The 23,776-nt window shown below is 52.9% G+C and overlaps 1 protein-coding gene across 7 annotated transcripts in view; it reads left to right on the top strand.

Annotated features, from left to right (window-relative positions):
* Positions 1-18,679, top strand: part of Poln (DNA polymerase nu) — a 125,408-nt gene extending 106,729 nt beyond the window's left edge. The window contains exons 19-25 of one of the 7 annotated variants that reach the window (XM_019210319.2): positions 3,145-3,227; positions 9,715-9,846; positions 13,759-13,869; positions 14,253-14,331; positions 17,245-17,312; positions 17,881-17,942; positions 18,321-18,678. In XM_019210319.2, the coding sequence (XP_019065864.1) occupies positions 3,145-3,227; positions 9,715-9,846; positions 13,759-13,869; positions 14,253-14,331; positions 17,245-17,312; positions 17,881-17,942; positions 18,321-18,413 (628 nt within the window). In that variant the 3' untranslated portion in view covers positions 18,414-18,678. The other 6 variants (XM_019210322.2, XM_033758849.1, XM_019210321.2 and 3 more) reach the window with 6 other exon arrangements.
* The last annotated feature ends 5,097 nt before the right edge of the window (positions 18,680-23,776 follow it).

Below are 23,776 nucleotides of genomic sequence, written 5' to 3'. Positions count from 1 at the left end.
AAAAAAAAAAAAAAAAAAAAAAAAAAAAAGAAAAGAAAAAAGACAAGACTCAAACTTGCAACCCTCCTGCCTCAGCCTCTGTAACTGCCTGTAAGTGCTGTGATTGCAGTGGTACACCAAACTATCTGTATTTTTCATGTCTATTAATGATTGCTCTACAGAGTATATCATGAATCATTTATGCATTGCAGTCCAATAGACTTTAGTACTTTTCCACTTCCCAGAGGATGCTGTTTTCTTAGAACCTTTCAATCTTTCACACCTTCATGGTCTGTATTATATTTCCTCTATCCTGTCTGAGCATGTTTAGGTACAATTGTTATGCTTGATTAATAAGAGAAATTTGGATGTTTCCTTCATTGCTTAGGCTCTGAAATAATCTCTGCAGCATAGGCTCTGTCTAGACTCCAAGAATCTCCTGTAAAGCCATCTGATCTGGTGTTTTATGGGGTGGTTCCTTAAACATTTTCTCTATATATTAATATTCTTAACTTTCAGCTGGCTGCGGTCAATTTTTATAATGTACTTTCCTAAGGCTCTGTGCATCTAATCTAGGATTTCAAATTTACTCCACAGAGTGGCACAAAATGATTTTAGGTTTATTATTTTTAAAAATTTCTTCCATAACATTAATTACTTTTCTTTGTTGTTTCATGGTTTTTATATTTATGCTCTCTCGTTTTTTATGAAATTAGCTAATGGCTTGTCTTGTTTTGTATAAGAACCAGAATTTTCATTTATTAATTTGATCTACTGTTTTTCTGTTTTGTGTTTCATTAATTTCTACCCCTATCTTTATTCAAGTTTTATCATTCCCTTCCTTTAACATTCTTTCAATTTACTTCCTGGATCTTTTCTTTCCTTTTAAAATTAAAAATGTAAACTTATTCTTGTTTTTATTAATAGAGAAATTTTGGGCTATGAAACTTCCTCACTGCTTTATATGTAATCCCTTGGTATTGATATATAATGTTTTCATTGGAAACTATGTGATCGTGGTTTGTATTTCCCCTCACACAAAAGATGTCGATAGAAGTGTTTTAGTTTTTGTTGCATTTGTTGTGGTTTACTTCCTGATGGAAGGGCTCTTTTTTGTTTTTTAATTTCTAATTTTATTGTACTGTGACCAGAAAATGTTATTTTAATAGCTCTACTTTATACAAAATTTTGACGTTTTCTGTGTTATCTTAATATAAGATCACTTATTATGAGTAGTGTGCTACACACTGAGAAGAACATTCATTCTCTGCCATCAGAATGTACTGTTCAATGCATATCCACGATGTCTACGTACCTGGTTATTTGGATCGATCACAGTCTGGTTCTCTGTGAAGCAGGTTCTGGGAGGTTTTAATGCTGCTTCCTCAGACAGTGGTCCAGCCCAGGACATTGCATTCAGGCTAGGTCGGGGTCATCTATGGTGGGGGAGACACATCCTGCTCCAGATGGCCCCTCCTTCCCACACTGTCACTAGAGAGACTGCTCTTACTGCAGGTGGCCCTGAAGGGTCCCAGTGAAAACGCTTCTGGTTGGTTGGTTGGCGGGTTTGGGGTCAGAGATTTCTGAGCGAATGTATCCACAGGTTTAGAGCACTATGGAATTTCCAAAGTGAAGGTATAGATTGGGTAGGGAGTCTGATAGAGGAGCTAGAATGTGTTTGTTCTCAGCCTGGATACATTTTGACGCTTTGCTTCCTCTCTAAATACAACTCTTAGCAAAACCAAATTTAAGGTGACATAAACAATTGGGCAAAATCACAGCACAGTAGGAAAGGGGAAAATGAGAGATGCTTTGGTACTTAGAAATCAGATGGTGAACGGTGGTGATGTTCAAGATACCCATGAAAACGGAGAAGGATGCAGCTCTGCAGGCCACAGGCCCATCGCCTACAGAAACCCCCAGGTCAACCCAAGTTCCCAGAACCAACTTTCCTAGAGCTCTGGAGAATGAACAAGGTTTGCCATGGCAAGCAAATGCTGAGTCAAAAAAAGGCACCTTAAGAGAGGTAGTGGAGCTGTGTGTGTGTTTGCTCGCCCCACTCAGCCCCACTGTGGTGGCTCTGTCACTGGTTCCACAGAGAGCAGAGCAGCCTCCTTCACAGAGCAGCATGTGTGTCCATTCTCACTTGTCTGGGGTTGCCTGAAGGACAACACAGACCTGCTAAAAAATGTCAAAAGACCAACAGTCTGCATTCACCTCAGGCAAAAAGATTATGGCTGAAGCAAACAACAGAGCAATGAAAGCCGAGGAGGAAAAACCTCAGAGATTCAAAAGCACCCATGTCTACAAGGAAATCTAGAAAACCTTATGCATGCCCAGGGACACTTCCATGCTCAGAAAAGACCTAAGAAGACTTTGAATTTTCACCTAGGGCTGTCTCAAGGCTCAGTGCATGAAGGAGGTGAAAGTTAAAGTAGAGTTGACTAAAAAATTGAGTAGCCCACCTCTGTATGCACACAGAGCCAATCGCAGAGACTGGGAGAGCTTTCTTGTTTCTGTCAGTTCCTGACACTGTGTGCCTAGCCCAGTGGAGAGCCCTGACATAGATGCTAAGGATGTTTGCAAATGTGGCCAGCAGGAGGCAGGGTCCAGACACAGGACTGTTCTGGTGGTGTTGGGGGGGGGTGATAGGCAACCAGGAATGACTTGGTGGCATTTGCAGTGCCCTCTGCTTTTCAGCTGTCTCAGTTGTGTTCTTTGGATACTGTTGTGGTTCCGATTCAGTCGGTCCTCATTCTGTCAGAATGCAGTCACCCTCACTGCCTGCGGTAAGGTTAAGGCTGGAGACAGAGGCTGCTTGTCCCGGAAAGACCAGAAGCCGGCTCACCCCTCTGGCACAAGGTCATCCCAGCATGGGTACAGGTCTGCTGGCATTGAGTGGATGTTCATCAGCACAGGCAGTTTTCAGCTTTGATTTGTGACACACAGAACATGGGGCTGCCTTTACCACCAGTGTCTGACAGGCCCCAGAGCCACAGGGCACTGCGGTTATCCCTTGTCTCTCCATCCAAGTGACAACACATTATCTCTGGCTCCAGACAGTGAGGAGCCCCTAGGAAGCACAGCAGGACCACAGGACTCAGACGCACTGTCCCCTCTGCAGACTGGGCCAACTGTGTCTAATGATGCTATCTTTCCCTGCAGGAAGAACATCCCCATGGAACACGTGATGCCCGCAGACAGAGAGCAGACCAAGAAGGTGGTGTACTCAGTGGTCTACGGAGCAGGTGAGGACTGTGGTCTTGGGGCTGAGGGCTGAGGTCTTGGGGTCACCTATCAGCTGAATGGCTATGGGCTTGTGTTTAAGTGTGGCCATGCTGCAGAGAAAGCACCGAGTACTGGGTGTTACTGCCTAAGCACTCTGGGGAAATTTGTGTCACCAGGCACTAGTCAGGCCACTTCTCACCTCCAACTCTCTGTGTCATGGGCAACTCTCTCAGGATGACCAGGTCCCACCCCACATCACACCACTATCCCAGGCACCACTCAGAGGCACCAGGCCTGGCAGTGTTAAGCCCTCAAGATGGACTCTGTCTTGACTGCTTCCCAGCTCATGTGCCTCTCCCTTGGGGCATAGCTCTCCAGGTAGGCTACACAGCCAGGGTCAACCCCTACAGAAGGCATCATTTCCTCCTTCTGTGCCTCATCCTTCCAGAAGGGGGTCCAGCCTCAGGGGCAGAGATGGGCCAGGCTGTGGAGCTGGAAGCCAGCAGCCTGGGCCACCATCACCTCCTCTTCCCCACATTCCTCCCCTTCCCCCTCCCCAGGACCCAGGCAAAGCACCCTCTACCCCTTCTACTCTCCCTTCCTTCCCTTCTCTCCCTGACTGAACTGGCTGTGCCTATGTAGGGCCCGACTGCCTCTTTTGGTGGAGCGGTCTGTCTGCTGTCACAGGCCCCAGTGACCACCTTGTCTCTTTGGTGGTGTATCTTGGAGCTGTGAAGCTTGTACATAGGCCCTGAGAAGAAGTTTCACCTCCCTGCCCTAGAGGCCTCTGGACATTCCAGCAGAACTGCACAGCCTCCCGCGTGAGCCTTAGGGCAAACACACAGTGGCCTGAGAAGACAGTACCATGCAGTCCCCATAACCACAGTGCCCTGGGGTACATCTTGAGGGCCTTTCCCAGAGCTTGTTCTCCCCTTTCCTCTCAGAATACCTTCGTGCATGTGCACAGAGCTCCTTGTTTGTGTCAGATCTGCATCCAAAACTCCCCTCTCAACCGTCTCCCACCAGTGTTCGTTACCCATTCAAATTGCCACACACTTCAGGATTTAAAACAACATTCATTCACTACCTCACAGATTCTGTGGAAGCAGGCAGGTCATCCCCTGCAGGCTGCTATCAGGATGCTGACTGGGGCTAGGACCCCGTGTGAGATTGGCCTAGGGAAGAACCCACTTCCTGCTGTGTGTGCTTCCCTCTGGTCTGCGGTCCCCAGCCTGGCAGCTCACCTGCTCAGTATGGGTGGCAGGACCTGTCTGCTCTGCTCACACCTGCCAGAGGAGGCACACAGTCTGAGAACATTCTGATTGTGGGTACAGGGTCTGGAGACAGATCAGAAGCTGAGCTCAGCAGGGACAGTGGGGACACTGGTGACTGTCCTCAGTCACCTGGTCCATTTCCTCCCTCTGCCTGAACCTTCCTGGGTCTCTGGGCTGGGAGAAGAAAGCCGTCTGCCCAGGTAGATTAGGTCTTGACACTTACATCCTGTTCCAGACATGCCATGGGCACTGGCTCTGCAGGCCCTGCAGGCTCTGAGTCCCAACCATCATCTCCTGAGGCATGGGCTCATATGAAGGTCTCCACTTGCCTGCCCATCTCTTCCTCAGTAAATGCTGGGGCCCCACCTGCCAGTTAATTCACATCTCTCTTCTGCCATCATCAAAGCTGTGCTAAGTCCGTAAATGCCCTAAGAGGCTCAGCAGCTTCCTTGGGTCTCCCCCTAACCCCAACCTGAACTGGCCCCTCAAACCCACTTGGAAGAAAGGGGCAACCCAGAGTGAGCATGTGAATGCCCACTATGAGCAGGCTGTGCCCAGGAGAACCATTGCCTGTCCACTCCACAGCCCTGCTCCTTAGAGAAAGGTGGCCTCCCAGCTATCTGATGGGCTCCTTCTGCAGCATTCACTTTGTTTTCTGGAGAGGAAAAGAGCTTCTGTGTAAATAAGCAGTGAGTCATTAGCTGTGATGCCAGTGAAGATGGTAATTTGGCTGCTTTTAGCCTTGATGGTGACAGAAGCGCCTACCCTAAGCCTCTGTCTCTGCTATCCACATTGTTCTGCCCTCCTGGCAGCCTGAATTAGCACGTGTCTGTGCCTGGCTGGGGCTGTGCCTTATTCTCCCTTGTTTGAGACCAGAACCTGTGGATGAGCTGGGTGAAGGATGCAAGGGAACTTGCCAGGTTCCTGGGCTGCTGGGGACCCTCAAGAAAGTCAATGCCAAGACAGTGGCCAGGCAGCTCTGGATGGTGTGCACCGTGCCTTTTCAGGGAAACAGCTGAGTGCCCTGAACACTACTGACAGGGAGGCTGGGCCACCACTGTCTTGGGAAAATAGTTCCTAAACCTCTGTGAGGACCTGTAGTGAGACAAGCCAAGAAGTTGCTTCAAAGAGATGTGGGTGCTGTGCGTGGCCCCTGCAAGCCATGGAGCTGGCCTGGACCCGCAGCACTTCAGACTCATGCAGCTTATGTGTTGCCTGGACCTTGACCCCAGGCTGGCTTGAAGCTCACATCCCTTCCTGCAGGTGGCTGAATTCAGCATCTGCCTACGTACCAGGCACCTCCCCAGCTCACGAATCCTGCTCCACCCTGAGCTGCCTAAGCCCCTTCTTTCTTAGAGTTGCTCTAACACTGAGTCTTGCCAACACTTCCTCAGCATGCTCCATGTCCAGTCATGCCATCCGCAGTGTTTGCTGAGCATGTGCCCTGCACCAGGAGGCCTGTGGATGAGGGCTTAGGGCTCACTCCCAAGGGGCTCACCTCTGTCCAGAGAGACACAAGACTGAGCCCACTATCGCATCTGGTGAGCAAGGAGCCTGAGGATCACATCCCGCACACACAGAGGGCCAGAAGGCTGCCTAGAGCAGTGACACCTGGACTGTGCAGGTCTGTCATTCCTGGGGCTGACTGTGGTCGAGGCGTTTGCTCAGCCCTAGAGACAGAACTGAGAGTACAAACTGAGCAGTATGGATAGGGTGGCACTTGGAGAAAGGAGACTGAGGATATCCACCCAAAGTTAACTCTAGGATATGCGCACAAGCATGCATATGCTGGACACCCTGCAGCCAGGCTCCAGTCCCTGCCTGCCCAGTACACAATGCAGGCTTGAGAAGAAAATACACCGAGAGACAGAACTAAGAGAAAGAAAGCGGGACCAGGACAACCAATGCCGGTGCAACCAACAAAGGCGCTGCACAGTCCCAGGCACTCATTTTTATTGGCAGTCAATTCAGGTAAAGGCAATGTGTGGTTTCTGTGGAAATTAATATAAGCAAGGCTCATAAAGGACAAGCATTCTCAAATTAGGAACAAAATAGACAAAATATATGATTGTTATTAGAACATTGTCCTTCTAGTCTGAAGGTTTTAGTTGTGGGAACTGAATTTGGGTGTGAGTTGCTCTGACCTCAGCATGTAGGCTTCAGCCAGACGTGCTTCTATAAACAGCCATCTGTGGCATTAACTCTTCACAGTCTGCTCTGGGCATAATCAATATCACTGTCCTCTGTATGCATACACGTGTATACACATGCACAAAGGATATAAGCATGAACACTAATTACGATTGCCAAGTTGACTGTATTAGGAGACCCTAGCAGACTAGTGAAGCATGCTTCTGGGTGTGTCTGGATGGGCCATAGAGATCTGACCTTGGGTGCTCTATCTGATTTCTAGTCCTTTCTTCTCTGGTGCTCTTTCCAACCCACTCTGCTTCCCAGCTGCCATGAGCAACATTCCTCTACCATTTCCTTCCACTATGATGTTCCTGATTTGAAGCCTGCAAACTATGGACTGAACCTTCTGAAACCATGAGCCAAATAAACTTTCCCTCCTTGAAGCTGTGGATATAGAGCATTTGGTCCCAGCAATGAAGAAGCTGACCAGTAAAATTAAGCTTCTGGAAGGTGCCCCAAAAAGAAAAAGAACTCACTTTTGGTCATAAATATTTGGGAGAGGTATAATTCTTATAATGACCAAGGGGCTCCCATCAGACCAACTCTCCCACAGATATCAACTATAAACTATGAAAAAAAAAAACCTACCTAGGAGCATTGGAAGGTACCCAAAAACAAAGAGAAAATAAGTTGATTAACACTTGCAAAAATGGTCAATGCTGAGTTCCCATTACAGCTCTGCACCTGAAGGCAAGACTCAGTCTATGCTGCAGGGGTGAGAACTCAGAAACCCACAATCTCATGAGCTAGGGCCAGAGGACAGAGTCTAGGGCAGCTAGGAAACCTGAACTATGAAGAGAGAAATTCCAGAGAGAAGAGAGCCAGAGGAATAACCTAAATTCTGGCTCCTAACTGCATGAGTGGGGCAGAGTCTGAATAGTCCAGCTCGGGCCACAAGAGCTGGTGTGAGATTTCAGCAGCTGTCTACTACGGGGAGACAGAGTATGAAGATGTTAGTAAAATTAATTGCCCTCAGAAATAAATCATGGCCAGGGATTTTGCTCAGTGGTTCTGCCACCTGCCTTGTAAGTGCAAGGACCCAAGTTCGATCCCTGGTACCAAAAAAAAAAAAAAAAAAGAAAGAAAGAAAGAAAGAAAGAAAGAAAGAAAGAAAGAAAGAAAGAAAGAAAAAAAAAGAAAAAAGAAAATCAGTACTCACTGAAAGAATCCAACAAAATCCGAAGTTTCTGTAACATATCCACAATGCCCAAAATACAATCAAGAATTCCTAAATGTAGAAACAATCAGGCCAGCTGCCATACTCAAGAGAAGAGGCAGTCACAGAAGCAGATCCTGAGATGACCTCAACATTGGAATCAGCAGATAGTTTCAGAACTGCTTGAGGATGAAAAGGAAAATACACTTACCATAAAGGGAAAGAAAACCACCACAAATAAAAATAGAGCCAATGGAAATATTAAAACTGAAAACTACAATATCTGAAGTTTAAAATCCTCCAGATGGGGTTAACAGCAAATTGAGATGAGAAAAGACTTGACTAAGAAGAAGACTCAAAGTCCCATCTGGCTGACCTGGCTGAGGGTTTTGCCACCTCTCGGAATCCTGTGGATATTTCCGTTGCAGTTCTGTAGCTGAGAGGTGGTGTTTGGACTTTGATAGACATAGTCAGATAGATTATTTCAGAAAAATGTAGTGAAACGCATAATATCTTACTGGAGAAGATATCTCACTGTCTTGACTCAGCCTTGAAAGGAATCCTGGAGGTGTTTCATTTCTAGTCAAATGGTTGAGTACTTAGGTAGGCTGAAGCATGAAGACCAAGGATCCTGGAGTTTAGCCCTCTCTGCCAAAATAAGCTATGGAAGAACAGGACATCCCACTTTCCACTCTTCCTGGCAGGACAGTGGAAGCTCATGTCTGCCCCTCGCCATCCCAAGACTTGAACATTATTGCTACCCAAAACTACTGAAGCTTCGGCTAAGGCCAGGACTGCCTGGCTGAAGAGAGGACCAGATCTGAGAGGACAGACTTGTCTCCTTGTCTTCACAGACCCTTACATCGCCACCTGTGGGTCCTGGTCTCCAGGCCATCCTATCTGAAGATCCCTGAGGTAGCCTCTAATGTGGCCTGGAGTTTGCCCACGGTTGGTAGCAGACAGCAAGCCCTCCTCCCCTAGTCTGCTGATGGTCTCCCAGTAGTGCAGCTCTGGGGTTCCCTCTAACATTGGATCCCCTGAAGCCCCGGGCCTTCCCCTTATTCCTCCCATCAGGCAAGGATCCCATGCCTGACCACACAGGCTCCCCCTGACTCTTTTAGGGGGAAGGTGGAACAGGAATGACCACATTAAACACCAAGAAGGAGCCACGCACCTCTTGGAACCTCACATGCTTTGGCCCGTGGTGTGAGGACTATTGTTCCCAATTCACAAGAGAGGAACTGGGTTTCCTGTGGATCAGGCAACTCTCTCAGAGCCACACAGAACCTCCCATGGGTAAAGGAGCTAGAACTGGACCCAAGCCTGTGTGGTCCCAGCCCTATACCCAGCAAGCAGGAGGCTCATGTTCTGGGCCAGAGGCCCTTCTTTGAGTCCTTCACAAAGACACTGCATCTTCTAGGAGCAAAATATTGATCTGAACCAACAGCATGTTTTCTAAAATAGAAATTTTAAGCACTAGAACTCTTAGTGCCATGCTACTATCACTTGGCATGGAAATTTGCCTCCTCTGTTCCCTCTCTCACCTCCCTCAGTTTTGCAGTAAGGTCTCCTGCTGGCCAAGCCCTGATGAGGCACTGTCTGCTTCATCTGTGCTTCACCTTCAGCACCTGGCAGTGAACATAGTTGAAAACTTAAGTGTTTAACAGGCCCTGTCCAGGTGGATGACACCCAGCACCCACTGTGTAAAGCCCAAAGGCAGCACTCTCCTAACTCGCAAGAAAAGACCAGGGGTGCCAGCTGGGCCTCGACACCTCATTATCCTAGAAGCCTCCTGCACACTCCCTGGGGCTCATACTCTCAGTACCTCTTCACTTGTCGTGGGTAGGGATAGACTCTGATCGTGCATCTTTCTGACTCCTACAGGGAAGGAGCGTCTTGCATCTTGCCTTGGAGTTACAGTTCAGGAAGCCACCGAGTTTTTGGAGAGTTTTCTGCAGAAATACAAAAAAATCAAGGACTTTGCCCAAGCAGCTATTGCTCAGTGTCACCATTCAGGTAAGACAGGCACAGCCAAGCCTGTGGCAGCCCTTGATCCCTCTCTTCCTGTAGCACCCAGTGGCTGTGGCTCCTAGCTCTGCATTTGGATGGGGGTGAGTGGGCAGTGTAAAGCTGGGTGGAGGCTGGTCCAGTCTCAGCTCCCGTGGGGGAGAACGGACTGAAGGCACCAGGTAAGAAGGGCCAGAGGTAGGTTCCGAGTAAAGCAACAAAACAGACAAGCTGGGGCTAACAGGTGACAGCCACACAGCTAAACAGAGACAGACAGAACCCTGGGCCCAAAAATGGAGCAGATGTATTCCTGCAGAGGGCATGTGGTACATTTACAAAATATCTCTACAGTTTGGTCGCAAAAGAAACCTGAAGAGATTTCAGAGAATATCAGGTAGAATGCATCTGTGACCAGGGGGTGCTACAAAGATAGTGTTCTACCCACCTATGTGTGTGTGTGGTCATCCACCCACCCACTTACTTGGAAATGTATCACAGTCATAAGTAATTTAAGATAAAAAGGCATTCCAGGAAAAGGACAGAAAATTTTAGAAATAATGACAGTGATGCTGCCTTTGAAAAAAGAGCATGTGAACTGTCTGGTCCAGAAACCAATGTACCTTGGGGACTGATGCTTCACCAAGTTTATCACATAAAAGGGAAAAGAGCTGGTATCACCCACCTTTAACTTTAATTCACTTTTAGGAAGTGCATCTATGATTTTTTATAGAAGTCAGAAAGTACTTTTATAAACCTGCTCTGTTGAAAATTTGCACATAGTCTGTGGACCCACTGGTATCTGAGAATTATTTCATCAGTCAAGTATAATTCAAACTGCATTTACAATAATGGAGTGTCATCACCATTACTAGAATAACGACATCATTCTTGTGAGCAGAAGTTAAACTGTAATTTAAACCTTCTTACTTATCACTCTACCTGAAAGAAGCTGGAATACACAGCATATATTATATTAGCCATATCGAGTTTAAGTTACCAAGTTCAGAGTGTCACAGCTTGTTGCTATAGGGCCTGCCATAATCATGTATTTAAAGCAAAAGCTTTGATTTAGCCAGACATGGTGAGGCATGCCTGTGGCCTTGGCTACACGGAGGGTAAGACAAGGGAGTCAAAGTTCAACCTGGGCAACTTGGAAGACCCTCTCAAGATAACATCTGAAAAAAGGCAGGGGGCAGAGCACTTGTCTAGCATCCTTGAGGCCCTGGTTCATTCTCCAGCACCAAAACAAGACAAAAAAAACCTGTTAATGAAGCTTCCTTGGCACTTATGGTACATGATTTTTAAATTGTCCTTCTGGACGAGGTTAACTACTGATAAACAGTGTCGTCTGCTTTTTCTGTTGTGGTGGTGGTTTTGGTTTTGGTTTTTTGTGAGTGTCTGGAGCTTACCCGAGGTTTGCAAGCTCCTCCCAGGTGCTTTCTCTGCTCTTTCAGTGATGCTGTTGTGTCTCAGATCCTGTCTGCCCCCGAGGCATAAAGCTAAGCTGCTTGATTCATCCCTCTGCACTTTGCGCCCCTATTTTCTTTTTATTGTGTGCATTCACTTTCAATAATACATTCCAAACGGTTGTTGTTAAGCAGATCACTGTAAGGAATGAAATAGTAACTTAATAAGTTAATTTGTTTATTTTGGTACAAAGAATGTCAGCAAAACATCTCGTCAAAAAATTTGCCACACTGATGCTTTACTTGAAAATAAAGAACAACTTTTAAAAGAATACTTTTAAACAAGAGAAATTCATGACTATAAATGAGTTGAATTTGACACAAATAATTTGGAAAAGAACAGCGGAGCAAATGAAAGAAGGAAAGAAATCAATGGAGCGGCAGAAATTAATGAAGTAAACAACAAAGAAGATTCATAACTGGTGAGGAGAGAGCATTCACCAGTCAGCACTTTCTCGGCAGCGACAAATGAAGACCAGCTGGAGGTCTGGCCTGGAGGACATCACTCTCCGTGGCTCTCAGAGGGTACAGGTGACACCTGGCAGTCTACGGTGTCCCAAACCCTCCAGGGATTGTGAGGACCTGGGCGGCTCACCACTGGCCCCTGGCCTGCCAGTGGACACACCATCAGCCCCCAGTGTGGCCCCGTGACCTCAGCACACTTGAGCTCTGCCCCCAGCCCCCACTCCCACCTGTTTGCTGGCTGTGTGAAGCACGAGGGCACCACGATTGTCTCCATCCCTAGTGGCCAGCAGGCCACAGCCAGACCTGGGGAGGGCAGCTGTCCTGCCAGAGATCTACCCACAAGAGCTGGACATTTCCTGCCCAAGAGCCCCTCAGCAAAAGTACGAGTACTGTCAGTTTTGAAATGTTGCCCTAGTGATAGCACCCAGAATCGACAAGAGCCAAGAGCCAAGAGCCGCTCGTGTGCTGTAGACAGAAATCACCCACAGTGCAGACACATAGCACTAACTGTAGCTGGGCGCAATTCCAAATGCCTTCCTAAAAGTGACTCACATAATTCTCACCACGTCTAAGAAGTGGGTAATATTGCTACCTCTATTTTTCAGCAGAATAAAACAAGTCTCTCTGAGATTAAGTAGCTGCCCAAGCCATGGCTAACAGGTGGAGTGGACATCAGGATGGTCCCGGGGCATCCCTGCTGCGGGGAGGGTCTCCCCACTTTGCAGTTAACTTTCATCAAGGGATACGGGCCATTATATATCCAAGGGAGAAGTGTGCATGCTCTGGCTTGGCAGTCACACACCGAGCAGAGACTGTAAGGCATGAAAGTAGTCGTTGAATTCATCTGCACATTTGCTGGGCACCTGTGTCTGGTATTGCACTCACACCAGAGAAACCTGCATAGCCCAGCCACAGAGACAGAGCCTACATGGGAGCGAAGATGCTCAGGTACAGCGCACAACTTGCACCTTGTGTGTGAAAGGATCAAGCAGGGCCAGAGCAGAGAGCAGCAGCCCCAGGCAGCTGCCAGCCACAGCCTCACCGAGGAGATGGCCTGTGCCAAGACCAAGAGGTCAGGAAGGGTCAAAGAGCGTAGGTCTGAGAGCAGAAGGGGTCAGGTGAGCCCAACTGGGTGTGCAATTCCAGCCCTCACTGAGCAGGAGGATCACAAGTTTGAGCCCAGCCTGGAGAATTTAAACTTTTAGTGACATTCTGTCTGAAAATATAAAAATATATAAGTGCTGGGGGAGTAGCTCAGTGCAAAGGCCTGGGTTCAATCTCCAGTACCAGAAAAGAGGGAAGGGAAGGAAGGACTGGAGGGAGGGAGGACAGACTGACTGACTGCCAGGAAGCTGCAGGACTGGAACTCGCCATGTTGGGAGTGCCACTCTGGGCCTGGCACTGTGAGGCTTCATACAGAGATGGCTTCATGTAGGGGCTCAGAACCTGTCGCTCTGGGATTATTGCATGGGGCTGGGGTAGCTCAGGGATAGAGCACTTGGCTGGCAGGCACAAGGCCCTGGTTCCATCCCCGCGTTGCAAATGTATATGATTGTTGGGTGTATGGGGAATTTTCCCAGTCCTCAGACACAGGGAAGGTTTATTTCTCCTACATACTTGGTGAGCACAGAAGTCCTCGCTGCTCAGGAACATGCTCAGCCAGAGCAGCGTGCTGTCCAGGTTCGCCAAGGGAGCCCAGATGGTTTGAGCCCCCAGCTGGGCACGGGGCCCTGCCCTGGGGCAGAGAAGACTGGCGCTCACCTCCAGCCTCTTCCCTCCACACACCAGCAGCCACACAGTCCTCATGTGGCCCGAACGACTCCTATCGGGTGTCGTGTGTTGGGGTGACTGCAGCGGGCCACCTGGCCCCCGTGACCACCCACTTCCTGGTGACAAGTGGGTGGTGAGGAGGCTATGTGGAAGGTGCTGTCTACCACGTGCTGGCCATGTCTGTCACCACCCCCGTCCACTTATCCTTCCTGTGACCCAGGCTACGTGGCCTCCATCCTGGGTAGAAGAAGGCCCCTGCCGAGGATCCATGCACGGGACCCGCAGCTGAGGGCACAAGCAGAGCGACAGGCAGTAAACTTCATGGTGCAAGGTACCACACCCCAGCCTGCCGCCTACCCTACTCCCTGGGGCCTCACCACCACTGCCTGCCAACCGTGCAGTTCCTCCAGGGAGGGTTAGGGACACACGCCCGTGTGTGACCAGTGCTCAGTGTGCAGTCATCTCCAGCAAGTGCAGAGGCAACCCCTGTCCCTGCACATGGAAAACCCGGTCTTCGGGAGCTCAGCTCCATCTCATGTCAAGGCCCGTGGTGCCCAGTACCCGGGAGGCCACTCATCCAAAGCCCTGGGGATGGTCCTGGAGGGGAGAGGCGCCTCATCACCAGAGCAGGGACAGAGTCTGCAGCAGGGGCCGAGGGGCAGGGACAGCTGAGAGAGCCCCAGGAGCCACGCCGACACAGCCCTCTGCCCCCAGGCTCCGCCGCTGACCTCTGCAAGATGGCCATGATCCGTATCTTCGCTGCAGTTGCCGCTTCCTCCACTCTGACAGCCAGGTCAGTGGACGGCCGGGGGCCCAGCTGGGTGTGCCACCCCACCGCACAGCTCTCTCGGTCTGTCTCTGCCCCCTCTGCTCCCAAGGGCTCACCCAAGTACTGGGGTGGCAGGGGTCAACGAGCCTCGCCAGCCTCCCCTCCTGGTGCTGTCCTTGCTTCACCAGCCCACATCAGACCCGTGAGAGGGACCCTGTCGGAGCTGCCCTCCCACCGTGCTGGCCTTCTCTGCACAGAGCTGTGGGGTGACCTTTGCCGTGGGTGCCAAGCTCCTCTTGGTCTCCGATGTCTTCTCTCCAAGCCTATATGTTTCTCTTGGCTTCTGATATTATTTTATGGGCTCAGGTCTGATTGTTTTCTTTGTCAGAAATGGTTTGGGGCCAGGGATTTAGCTCAGAGGTTCGTAAGTACAAGGTCCTGAGTTTGATCCAGGTATTAAAAAAAAAGGGTTCATCTTTCTCTAAAAAAAAAAAGTCTTTCTTCAAACACCTCACCTGTGCTCACTTCAGCAGCACATATACAAACACCTCCCCTGTTCTTTCTGACTTTTCAGCCTGTCTTGGTGATTTAGGCAGCTTCATGCAGGAGCAGGTGGTACCTTGCCTCCCAAGGGCAGGCGGCTGTCCCCTGACCCCACCCTGCTGACCCCTCCGTCCTCACAGGGCAGAAACTTGGGGGCAGCCACCTGGGCCAGGGAGGAGGGCGTCCCAGACACCACCGAGCCCCACAAGGGGCTCCAGCCATGCCCGGTCCTGCTGTCACTGGTGAGCCAGGGTGGGAGCAGGTGTGCAGAGCTCTGCCTCCCTCACTAGTTCCTGAGATCCACGCATCTGCCCACCTCCACAGCTTCTTCGTCTGTTCTGGCCTCTCCCATGTGAGTGGCCTGGCTGGTTTCTGTCCTGTCTGGGCACAGCTGCAAAGTAGGTCTTGTCTAAGTCACTTCTGGCTTCACTTCTTCCCAAACTGGTCCGGAGCTGTAAGTGAGGTCTGGAGTTGCAGGGCAGCTCTAACTTAGAGGCCTAATAGCCACTGGATTCCACCGAGTGTAGACCAGGGGAAACTAAGCCATGCAAGTGATGCAATTTGTCCAAGCTCGTGCAGAGCCCAGCCATGACCAGGTCCTCCCCGCCCTGAGCAACAGCATCTCAGAAGTGGGTTTGGGGCAGGGCTGTCACACAGGCATGCTCTCGGGGGCGGGGGGCTCAGGGAAGCTCTGCACAGCTGGGGCCCTGAGAAGCAGGACAGGTGAAGCCCTTTTGGAATGTTCCATCAGCCTGATCAGGCTGTGCCCTAACCCTAACCTCTCTGGGGAAGGGAAGGGAAGGGAAGCCAGCGCAGTCTGCTCCCATCCTGGAGCCAGGGTGTCCCAGTCATGAGCGCGACGTCTTGGTGACTGTGAGGGTGATGTGTGAGTGACTAACAGCCACACCTATTCTTAGGTCTGCCACACTGGCAGCTCAGAACTTCACAGCGTGATTTCAAGACGTGTGAAACTGTGTCTGCTAAATCTGGAGAGGTTCACAGGCACCTTTCTGAGGTCTCTGCCCCTGAACAGGGAGCCCTCAGGAGCCAGAGGCTCTGCCAGAGCCCCCCAGTTAGTTTCAGAAAATGCACAAGTGCTGTGCCCAGCCCGTGTCCTGCCGTAGCCTGGCTTCGGAGGCAGTGCAGGTGCCCTGGCCAGAGGCTGTAGGAGCACACGGCACGCCTCCCACCGCCCACCTCCCTGCCGGTGCCTGGAGGGTCCACGCCACTGTCCCTACACATGGCCTTAGGACATGTGCTCGGCCACCAGCACCAGAAGAGAAGGCCAGGCTCCGTGCTGCTGACTGTTTCTGAAGCCCAGGACAGCAGTACGGAAGTCCTCTGGCTCTCTGGCCCTTCCTCTCTCAGGGCCATGGTGGAGGTAGCTGATCCGACCATCACAATATTTTCCAAGCAAAGAGAAAAAGCAGTGATGATCGAAGGGAGCCCTGTAAGCCTTCCTGGAAGTTAGAGGTGCACATCCCATCCACTCCAGCTGAGGGACCCTCCCAGTGCTCTGTGGCTGAGGACACAGCTCCACCTCCACCCCACCCAACCCAAAGGGCTCAAAGGGATGGAGCCAGGAGGCTACTGTAGAGCTCGGCACCTGGGGCTGGAGCGGCAGCACCAGCCTTGGCTCATCACACACCCACGGCCACTGCCCTCTGCAGCCTTCGCACACCTCCCCTCTCGAGCCCGGTTTTGTGGTGTGGTGAGGGAGCCCAGACAGCAGGTGTGAGGGTGAGGGGTGAGTCATAATTGCTGCCCTCAGGGCCCAGGCAGCCCCACACAGGCGCCTGTCACCAGAAAACCGCACATGTCCAGTCCTGCTAGGCCACCTGCATACTCCCTCTGAGTGGGGGTAAACTAGGAGGATTTTCAACTTTTACACTTTTGAATGTTGATATATTTTCCAAATTTTAAATTTGACTTCAAAAGCAAAAAAAAAATTTTTTTGAGACAGGATCTCATGTAGTTTAGGCTGACCTTGAGCTCAACGTATAGCACAGGTGATTCTCCTGCCTCAGCCTCCTGAGTGCTTGGATCGCAGGTGTGCGCCACCACACCTGGCTCAAAAGCAAATTGTTAAAAGATTGCCTCCCCATCCTCTTTTTCTGCACTGAGATGAGGGTGCCCCCCCATGCCAGGCATATTCACCCTTCACAGTGGGCCCCATGTCACCCCAAGGGCGGCCTTCTGCCTCCTCCAGGCTCTTCAGAGTGTGGCATGGTCAGCCCCACCCTCCGGGCAAGAGCAGGGGCCTGGGGATGGCTCTCCTTGACAGCAAGTGACCCTGTGCAGCAGGGCTCAGCCTGACCCCTCCATACCCCACTCCCACCTGCCCTCGGCACCTGGCTAAGAGTGCCTCTCCAGGCAATGCCTGTCCACCTCCAGGTTGGTTGCCCAGATTCATGATGAGCTGCTGTTTGAAGTGGAGGACTCACAGATCCCAGAGTTTGCAGGTACGCCTGGGAGCCCAGGGCTTTTCTATCCCAAATTGAAGTCCCCTCATATCCTCCCTTCATTTCCTCTGAAGCAGACAGAGCACCAGCTCCATGTGGGGACCTTGGAAGGCCCAGACAGGCACCCACTGCTTCCAGAGCCTCACCAGAGTCCAGGGCTGTGCCTCCTCTGGACGGCTGAAGGATGGTCTGGGAAGACTGTGCCAGGTCCCCAAGACTGGCAAGTGCCATGGAGCATCCCTCACAGGCATGACAGGCCACCAGACTCACTAGACTTCACCTGGTAGTCACAGGAATCTGCTCTGGCTGGGATGGCACACCTGGCACTCTTTCCCAGCCTAAGCCTGATGGCCTGAGCCTGGCACCTGCCACCCCTGGCCAGCCCACCCCAACCAGGGAGACCTGAAGCTGAGGACTGGTTGCTGGGGGTGGGAGGGCACAGCCAAGGGGCTTCAGGCAGTACCCTGGGCTGGGACAGGGAGCTACATGGGGATAGAGGCCTAGAGCAGAGGGTTTGGATGATCATCTGGGGACCAGGCAGGCTGCAAGCAGCTGTTTCCTGTTGCAGTGCTGGTCAGGAGGGCCATGGAGTCCTTGCAGCACCTTTGGAGCCCAGAGCTGCAGCTGCAGGTGAGGGACACCCAGCAGCCCAGAGGCCCTCGCACCCCTGGGAGAGCATGGAGCAGGAGCCTTTGGGGAGGCAGAGGCTGCAGGGAAGGGACTACAGCTAGTGCCCGCTCAGAACCAGGGCCGGTTAAGCCAGAGGGGCAGGGCCCTGGACAGTGAGTACAGATGGCCCAGGACACACCTCACACCCCAGGGTCCCTTGCTTGGCAGCCCTGCAGTCCTGCTCTTTGCAAGAGGCCATTGGGGGAGGGGGTAGTGTCTGTCCTTGCACAGATGTGTGTCTGTGCATGTGTGTATGTCTGTCTGCAGCTGTCTGCCAGGCCATGGGCACCTGGGCACAGTAGCCCCGACCTGGGGTTCATTCTTGCCTGCTGCCCACAGGTGCCCCTGAAGGTGAGCCTGAGCACCGGCCGCTCATGGGGATGCCTGGCCCCACTGCAGGAGGCCCCGACCAGGGGCTCCTCTGAGTCATGAGAGTCAGAGTCCTGGCAACAGCTGCCCTCCACTGGGCTCCTCAGCACCTACCCCCGGAGTGTGCATTTTTCCCCTTCATTTTGTCTGTAGCCCCAGGCAACGGTGGGAGGAGAGAACTGGTTTCCACCAGCCCATTGTGAGGCCTTTCAAGGTCATCAACGGGCCGTGTGGGAGCTGCAGCAGGGGCACAGGGCTGGATCTGCCCTAGTAAATGTCTCCTCCAAAGCCATCTTCCTGGTCCGTGTGAGTCCTTGGGGAGGGCCATGACCACAGCCCCCCACCACTTGGCTAGAGTTGAGCACCCTAAGTCTGGTAGCCCAGCCCTGGATGAACATCCAGCCCAGGCCCCATTCTGTGTGTGCCACACACAGCACCACACGGGCAGGGAGCTGCCATCCAGGACAAGAGGTACCTGGAGAGCTCCTGGCCTTGGTTCCAGCTGAGCTACCCTGATGAACTTGGTGTTTATTACACGAGCCTGTGGAGGCCATGGACGCCTCCTGTTGGCTGAGGGGCAGCCCCTGACCCTGACACAGCGAGTGGCCGTGAAGGAATGTGCAGGATCCCTCTGCTACCAAACTGTAACCTAGCAAGGGGTCTGCAGGGGAGGGGTCTGTGCCCACGCCAGTCCCCAGCACCCTCCATACCCCATGGCATCCACCTGTGGGCAGTAAAACTCCATCCCTACCCACCTGCTTGGAACCAGACCTCACAGCAGCCTTCAGAATGCTGGGCAGGCAGGAGCCAGGCCTGCGGCACAGCCAACCACTGAGGAGTGCCCACGTCCCTGGAACTAAGAACCCAGACCTGGAGGCCTTGCTTGGTGGGGGTTGTGAGCCTGGGAGAGGGGCCAAGGCCCTAACAGCACCCAAGTCCAGGTCTTGGCCTTGATGGTACCTCTGCCCCAGGGCCAAAACAGAGCAGTGTGGCTGGGTGCCTGGGGTTCCCTGGTGGGGGCAGAGGTGTCTCAGAAGTGTCAGGAATTAGGTTTCCCGAACCTGGGGGAGCCAAAGCCCTTGGTCGGCTGCTCAGAAGTGCACTGGGCCTGAGCCAAATCCCTCCCAGCTCCAGCTCTTGCTCCATCCCAGTCCCACCCCCACAGGCAGAGGGCCAGACTCCCCAGATGCACCTGGGAGACCCACAGAGCCACCTGGCTGCCACCTGCTCCAGGGTCAGCTCAGCTGAGCTGCCCAGGAAGGGGAACAGGGCCTGGGTGGGAGGCAAAGTCTCCAGCCCAGGAGGTGTCTCAATAAAGCACAGAGCCTGGTTCCTTCAACTCTGATTTTATTGAAAAACAGCAGCATTGGGGGCCACGCAGGCCGGCACACACCCACTCGGGCCCAGCCTGTCTCCGGGGAACTCGGCTCGGCACCTGACCCTCAGGGCTGCTTTGGCACATCCCAGGGCCGCAGGACACCCACCCTGTCCTGGGCTCACAATACAGCTTCAGGAACACACCACGACGTGTCCCCGCCCCAGCCAAGACCAGCCAGGGTCTGTCCTGCCCCCTGCCCTGCCATGGCCAACACGGACATGGACTGGAGCTGACCACCCTTCCAGCATCCAGCAGGGCTGGGGTACACACACGGAGTCGCCGCAGCCCGGGACCCTGCTTCTCGCCAGAGCACCTCCCAGAGTGAGAAGCCTCCCCATACCCTCCCCGCCGTGACACCTGCACACACTCACAGGGACAAACCTATGTTTACAGGCAGCAGTGCTCTCCCACAAGCACACAGGTTCACATGTGCAGCACTTGTACACATGCACGCTCATATACGCGGGGGTCCACACACATGCATATGTGCAGGTGCTCACACACAGACACATACACTCATTTGCACACATCCACAGAGCTCACACAGGCACACACACGCACACGTGGGTACACCCCTTCCTTAAAATGGCTAATTATTGCTGTTTTAAAAAAATACATCCAAAGATGGTAAATTGGGGCTCAGCCTCCACCCAGGCCTGGGCAGCTCTGGCCAGCTGTGCTGCCCATGTGCCATGGACATTGCACCACAAGGCAGATCATTCCTGGGCTAGCCCCGAACTCAACCTTGGCAGCCTGAGCCCAAGGCCAGTCCTGTCACACACGCTGGAGTCTGCAGACAGCAAGTAGACCAGCACGCACCCACAGGCAGGCACAGTCCCTGGGCCTGGGGCTCACTCTGCCTGCTGCCCCTGAGGCACTGACAGCAAGGTGGCCCCACAGGTGCCAATACATCCCCACCAGGCTGGGAGCCACCTGTGACGCAAGAAACCCACACACCATCAAAGCCTGGACAGCTCTGGCCACGTGCACAGCCTCCAAAGCCAGCTCTGGGAGAGCATGGGCTCAGGCCACACAGCACAGGCAGGGGCAGGCACCACAGGTGGCACAGGCATCAAGCCTCTCAAAGCTAGGCCCCTGGCTCAGAGCACCCCAGGTCCTGGCAGCAGTCTGGAAGCTCTTCTCCCCTCCAGAGCGTGTGAATGCCAGTTGCTCTGAGAAAGGACCCAGAGCAGGACAAGAACAGTGCAGGGCCTCGTGCTCTGGGCTGCTGTTTGCTTCTTCCAGGGCCAGCTGTCCACTCCCTCAGCCCTGCCATATGCTGACATCTCAACCACTGGGCACAAAAGTAGGTGTAGGAGGGGGAAGAGGCTGCCATGGCCACAAGGGCTCAACCTCCCTGAACTCAAGGGCCAACCAGAGATGGCCTCAGTACAGGGGTGCCAACCTCCTGGCCACCTCCACAGGGGCTGGCTGCATGGATGCAGGACCCGCAGGGGAGCTGCCAGGGGACACCCAGCAGCTGCTCCCCAGGCCGCACCACAGGCTTAGCAAACTCTGATGACCTGAACACCACCCCCCTGTCCACCCTCCCACTCCACAAGAAGAGGCCTGAAAACAAACAACAGAAACCTTGGGCGCCCCAGGCTGGGCTCCTTGGACTTTGCCAGGCCACGAAGGGGTCAGAGACCTGGGGAGGGGGCAGTGGGCTGGTAAACTCAGAGGAACCATGCCAGACACCAGGCAGCAAGCCCGGAAGGGCCTCCATAGAGGTAGAAGACACAGCAGAGTTTCCACAAACATATAAAATTCATGTCAGTGCACAACTGCAGAGCAATGAATGCTCAAGCTGGAGAGACATGGAGGGCTGGGGTGGGAAGGTGCACCAGCACACCCAGCCTACAGCTCCAAGGGACAGGAGTTTTGCCTGTCAGCCTGGTGAGGGCCAACGCCTTCCCTCTCTGCCAACCTGCTTTTGACATCTTAGCCAAATCCCAGCAGCAACAGAAGGGTGGCAAAGGACAGCAGAGTGTCCCTCCCTTGGCTCAAGGGGCTATAGGGCTGGCAAGAGATCCCCTGGGGCAGAGAGGTGGCAGCAGGCCAGGAGGGCCTCTGAGTCCCAGCAGTGGGACCTGCCAAGAGCAGCCCCAGGTCAACTAAGGGTTCCCTTGTACCCAGGCTCCCCGATTTATGAACCCGGCAGCCCCACCCCATTCCCCCAGGCCCAACGACTGCAGGCTCTGAAGGCACAGGGAGAGAAGCCTCGCTGGTCAGAACTGCCCACCAACCAGACACTGCCACCTAAGACAGCTTTGCCCCTGCCCCAGGCCTAAGACTGGCCAGCAGCCCCAGTGGCTCCCCAGCAACTAAGACCAGCCCAAGCCAACACCAAATCAAACAGAAAAAGAAGGCACGACTGTTTGTTTTCCATTTTGCTAAAACACTTTACGTCTGTCTGTATAATCCAGATTAACAAAATCTGAGAGCTGCAAGAAAATAGGGTGCCAATTTCTGTACAGTCTACAAAACTCCCACCCCTAAGGGGGACTGGGCGCCACCAGGAAGGAATGTACAGGGGACAGCGGGGTCTGTACAGTGCTCTGCAAATGCCTCAACTGCTAACAGAACAAAAAGGCCCCTGAAGCATGGGCTGGGAGGCCAATCCATTCCCTCCTGAAAAGCCTTTCTAAGAATATGACCTTGGTGTCAGGGACCCAGCTCCATGGCCCCCCTGCCTGTCACTCCCCCAGTCCTTCAAACCCCACACAAAAGGGTCTGGGTGGCCTGCCCATATAAGGCCAGGTACAGGCTCAGCTGGCCAGTGGTCACTGCCAGCTCTACTGTCCTCTCCCTGCCCAACCACCTTCAAGTCAGCTGAGCTGGCCATGGTGGGACAACAGGCCCTGCTCCACTTCCCTTGGCAGTGCCTGGGTCCCCTCCAGGGCTGTAGGACATGCCCTGTCCCCTCAGTCCTGCACCAGGGCTGCAAGGGGCAGCTTGCAGCTTCCTCACAAGCCAGGAATATTCTTTGTGGGGGGATTACACTAGGTCAGGGTCTCCCTCCAGATCTCACTGTGAAGCCCTCCACCCACCCGGCCACCCACCCCCATCAAATGGGGCCAGAAACAGTGCATACGCTAGCACCACACGGTGTGTGTCTGAAGGTACAAACTACCATTTTGTCCCAAGAATTAAAGTCATGCAGAGTGCTATTCTGTCTAAATAACTTATTAGAAAACGGGTCGGTTTCAGGCTGGGAGAAGCTGTGGCTGGGTGTCGCCGGCAGCAGCCTGGGCTAGTAAGATTCACAGGGTGGACCCCGGCAGACAGCTGAGGCAGAGGGGCCACAGGCAGCTGGAAGGAGTCGCCTGATCTAGCAGGCACTGGGGAACAGGTGTTCCCTGTGGGCCCCTGCCGCAATATAAGACAGGTCGCTTCAGGAACCACACCTGGGTGCTGTACCAAGTCAGCCAAGCCCAGGCACAGGACGCAGGGACCAGGAGAGAGAGATGACGTGGTATCAAAGCAAAGCAGGAATAGGTGGAGCAGGGTGGGTGGCCCAGGCCAAGCCCCCTGGAGCGCACACAGGCCTGGGTCCCAGGGTCCTTCCGGGCAGGGCAGCAGGGCAGGGGCTGTGGCATGCGGCATGCGGCAGCCAGCCACGTCCTCAGCATGCACAGAGCAGCATGGGACCCGAAGCCACCTTGGCTTCCCTCAGGGCAACAGCCGGCCACACTTCAGGGATGATGGCTGAGCCACAGCCTGGCTGGGGGGCCAGAATCTGCTCCCCGGAGGGTTTGGGCAGAGCTTCTGTGCTTAATGAGAGAGATGAGGCCTTCTGGACAGAGGCAGGTGGCGACTTGGCAGTAGTCTGGGAGTCCACAACTCCACTTCCCAAGGCTGGGAGGGTGCGGGGCCGTGGCTGCAGACCCCACCCCGCCAGCGTGTTGCAGATGAGCAACAGCCCCACACACCCAGGAACAGCCAGATAACCACGTGATGTTGGAAGAGAAAACCCAACACAAACGCCAAGGTGAGCGTCTGGAAGCAGGGTGGCACCGGGTGGCGGCGGCGGGCGGGCGGGCAGGTG

The sequence above is a fragment of the Fukomys damarensis genome, unplaced genomic scaffold (genome assembly GCF_012274545.1).
Source record: "Fukomys damarensis isolate Sample0158 unplaced genomic scaffold, DMR_v1.0_HiC HiC_scaffold_35, whole genome shotgun sequence".
NCBI lineage: Eukaryota > Metazoa > Chordata > Mammalia > Rodentia > Bathyergidae > Fukomys > Fukomys damarensis.
Note: the sequence above shows the minus strand (reverse complement) of the source record. Positions and strands in the feature narration are given on the sequence as shown.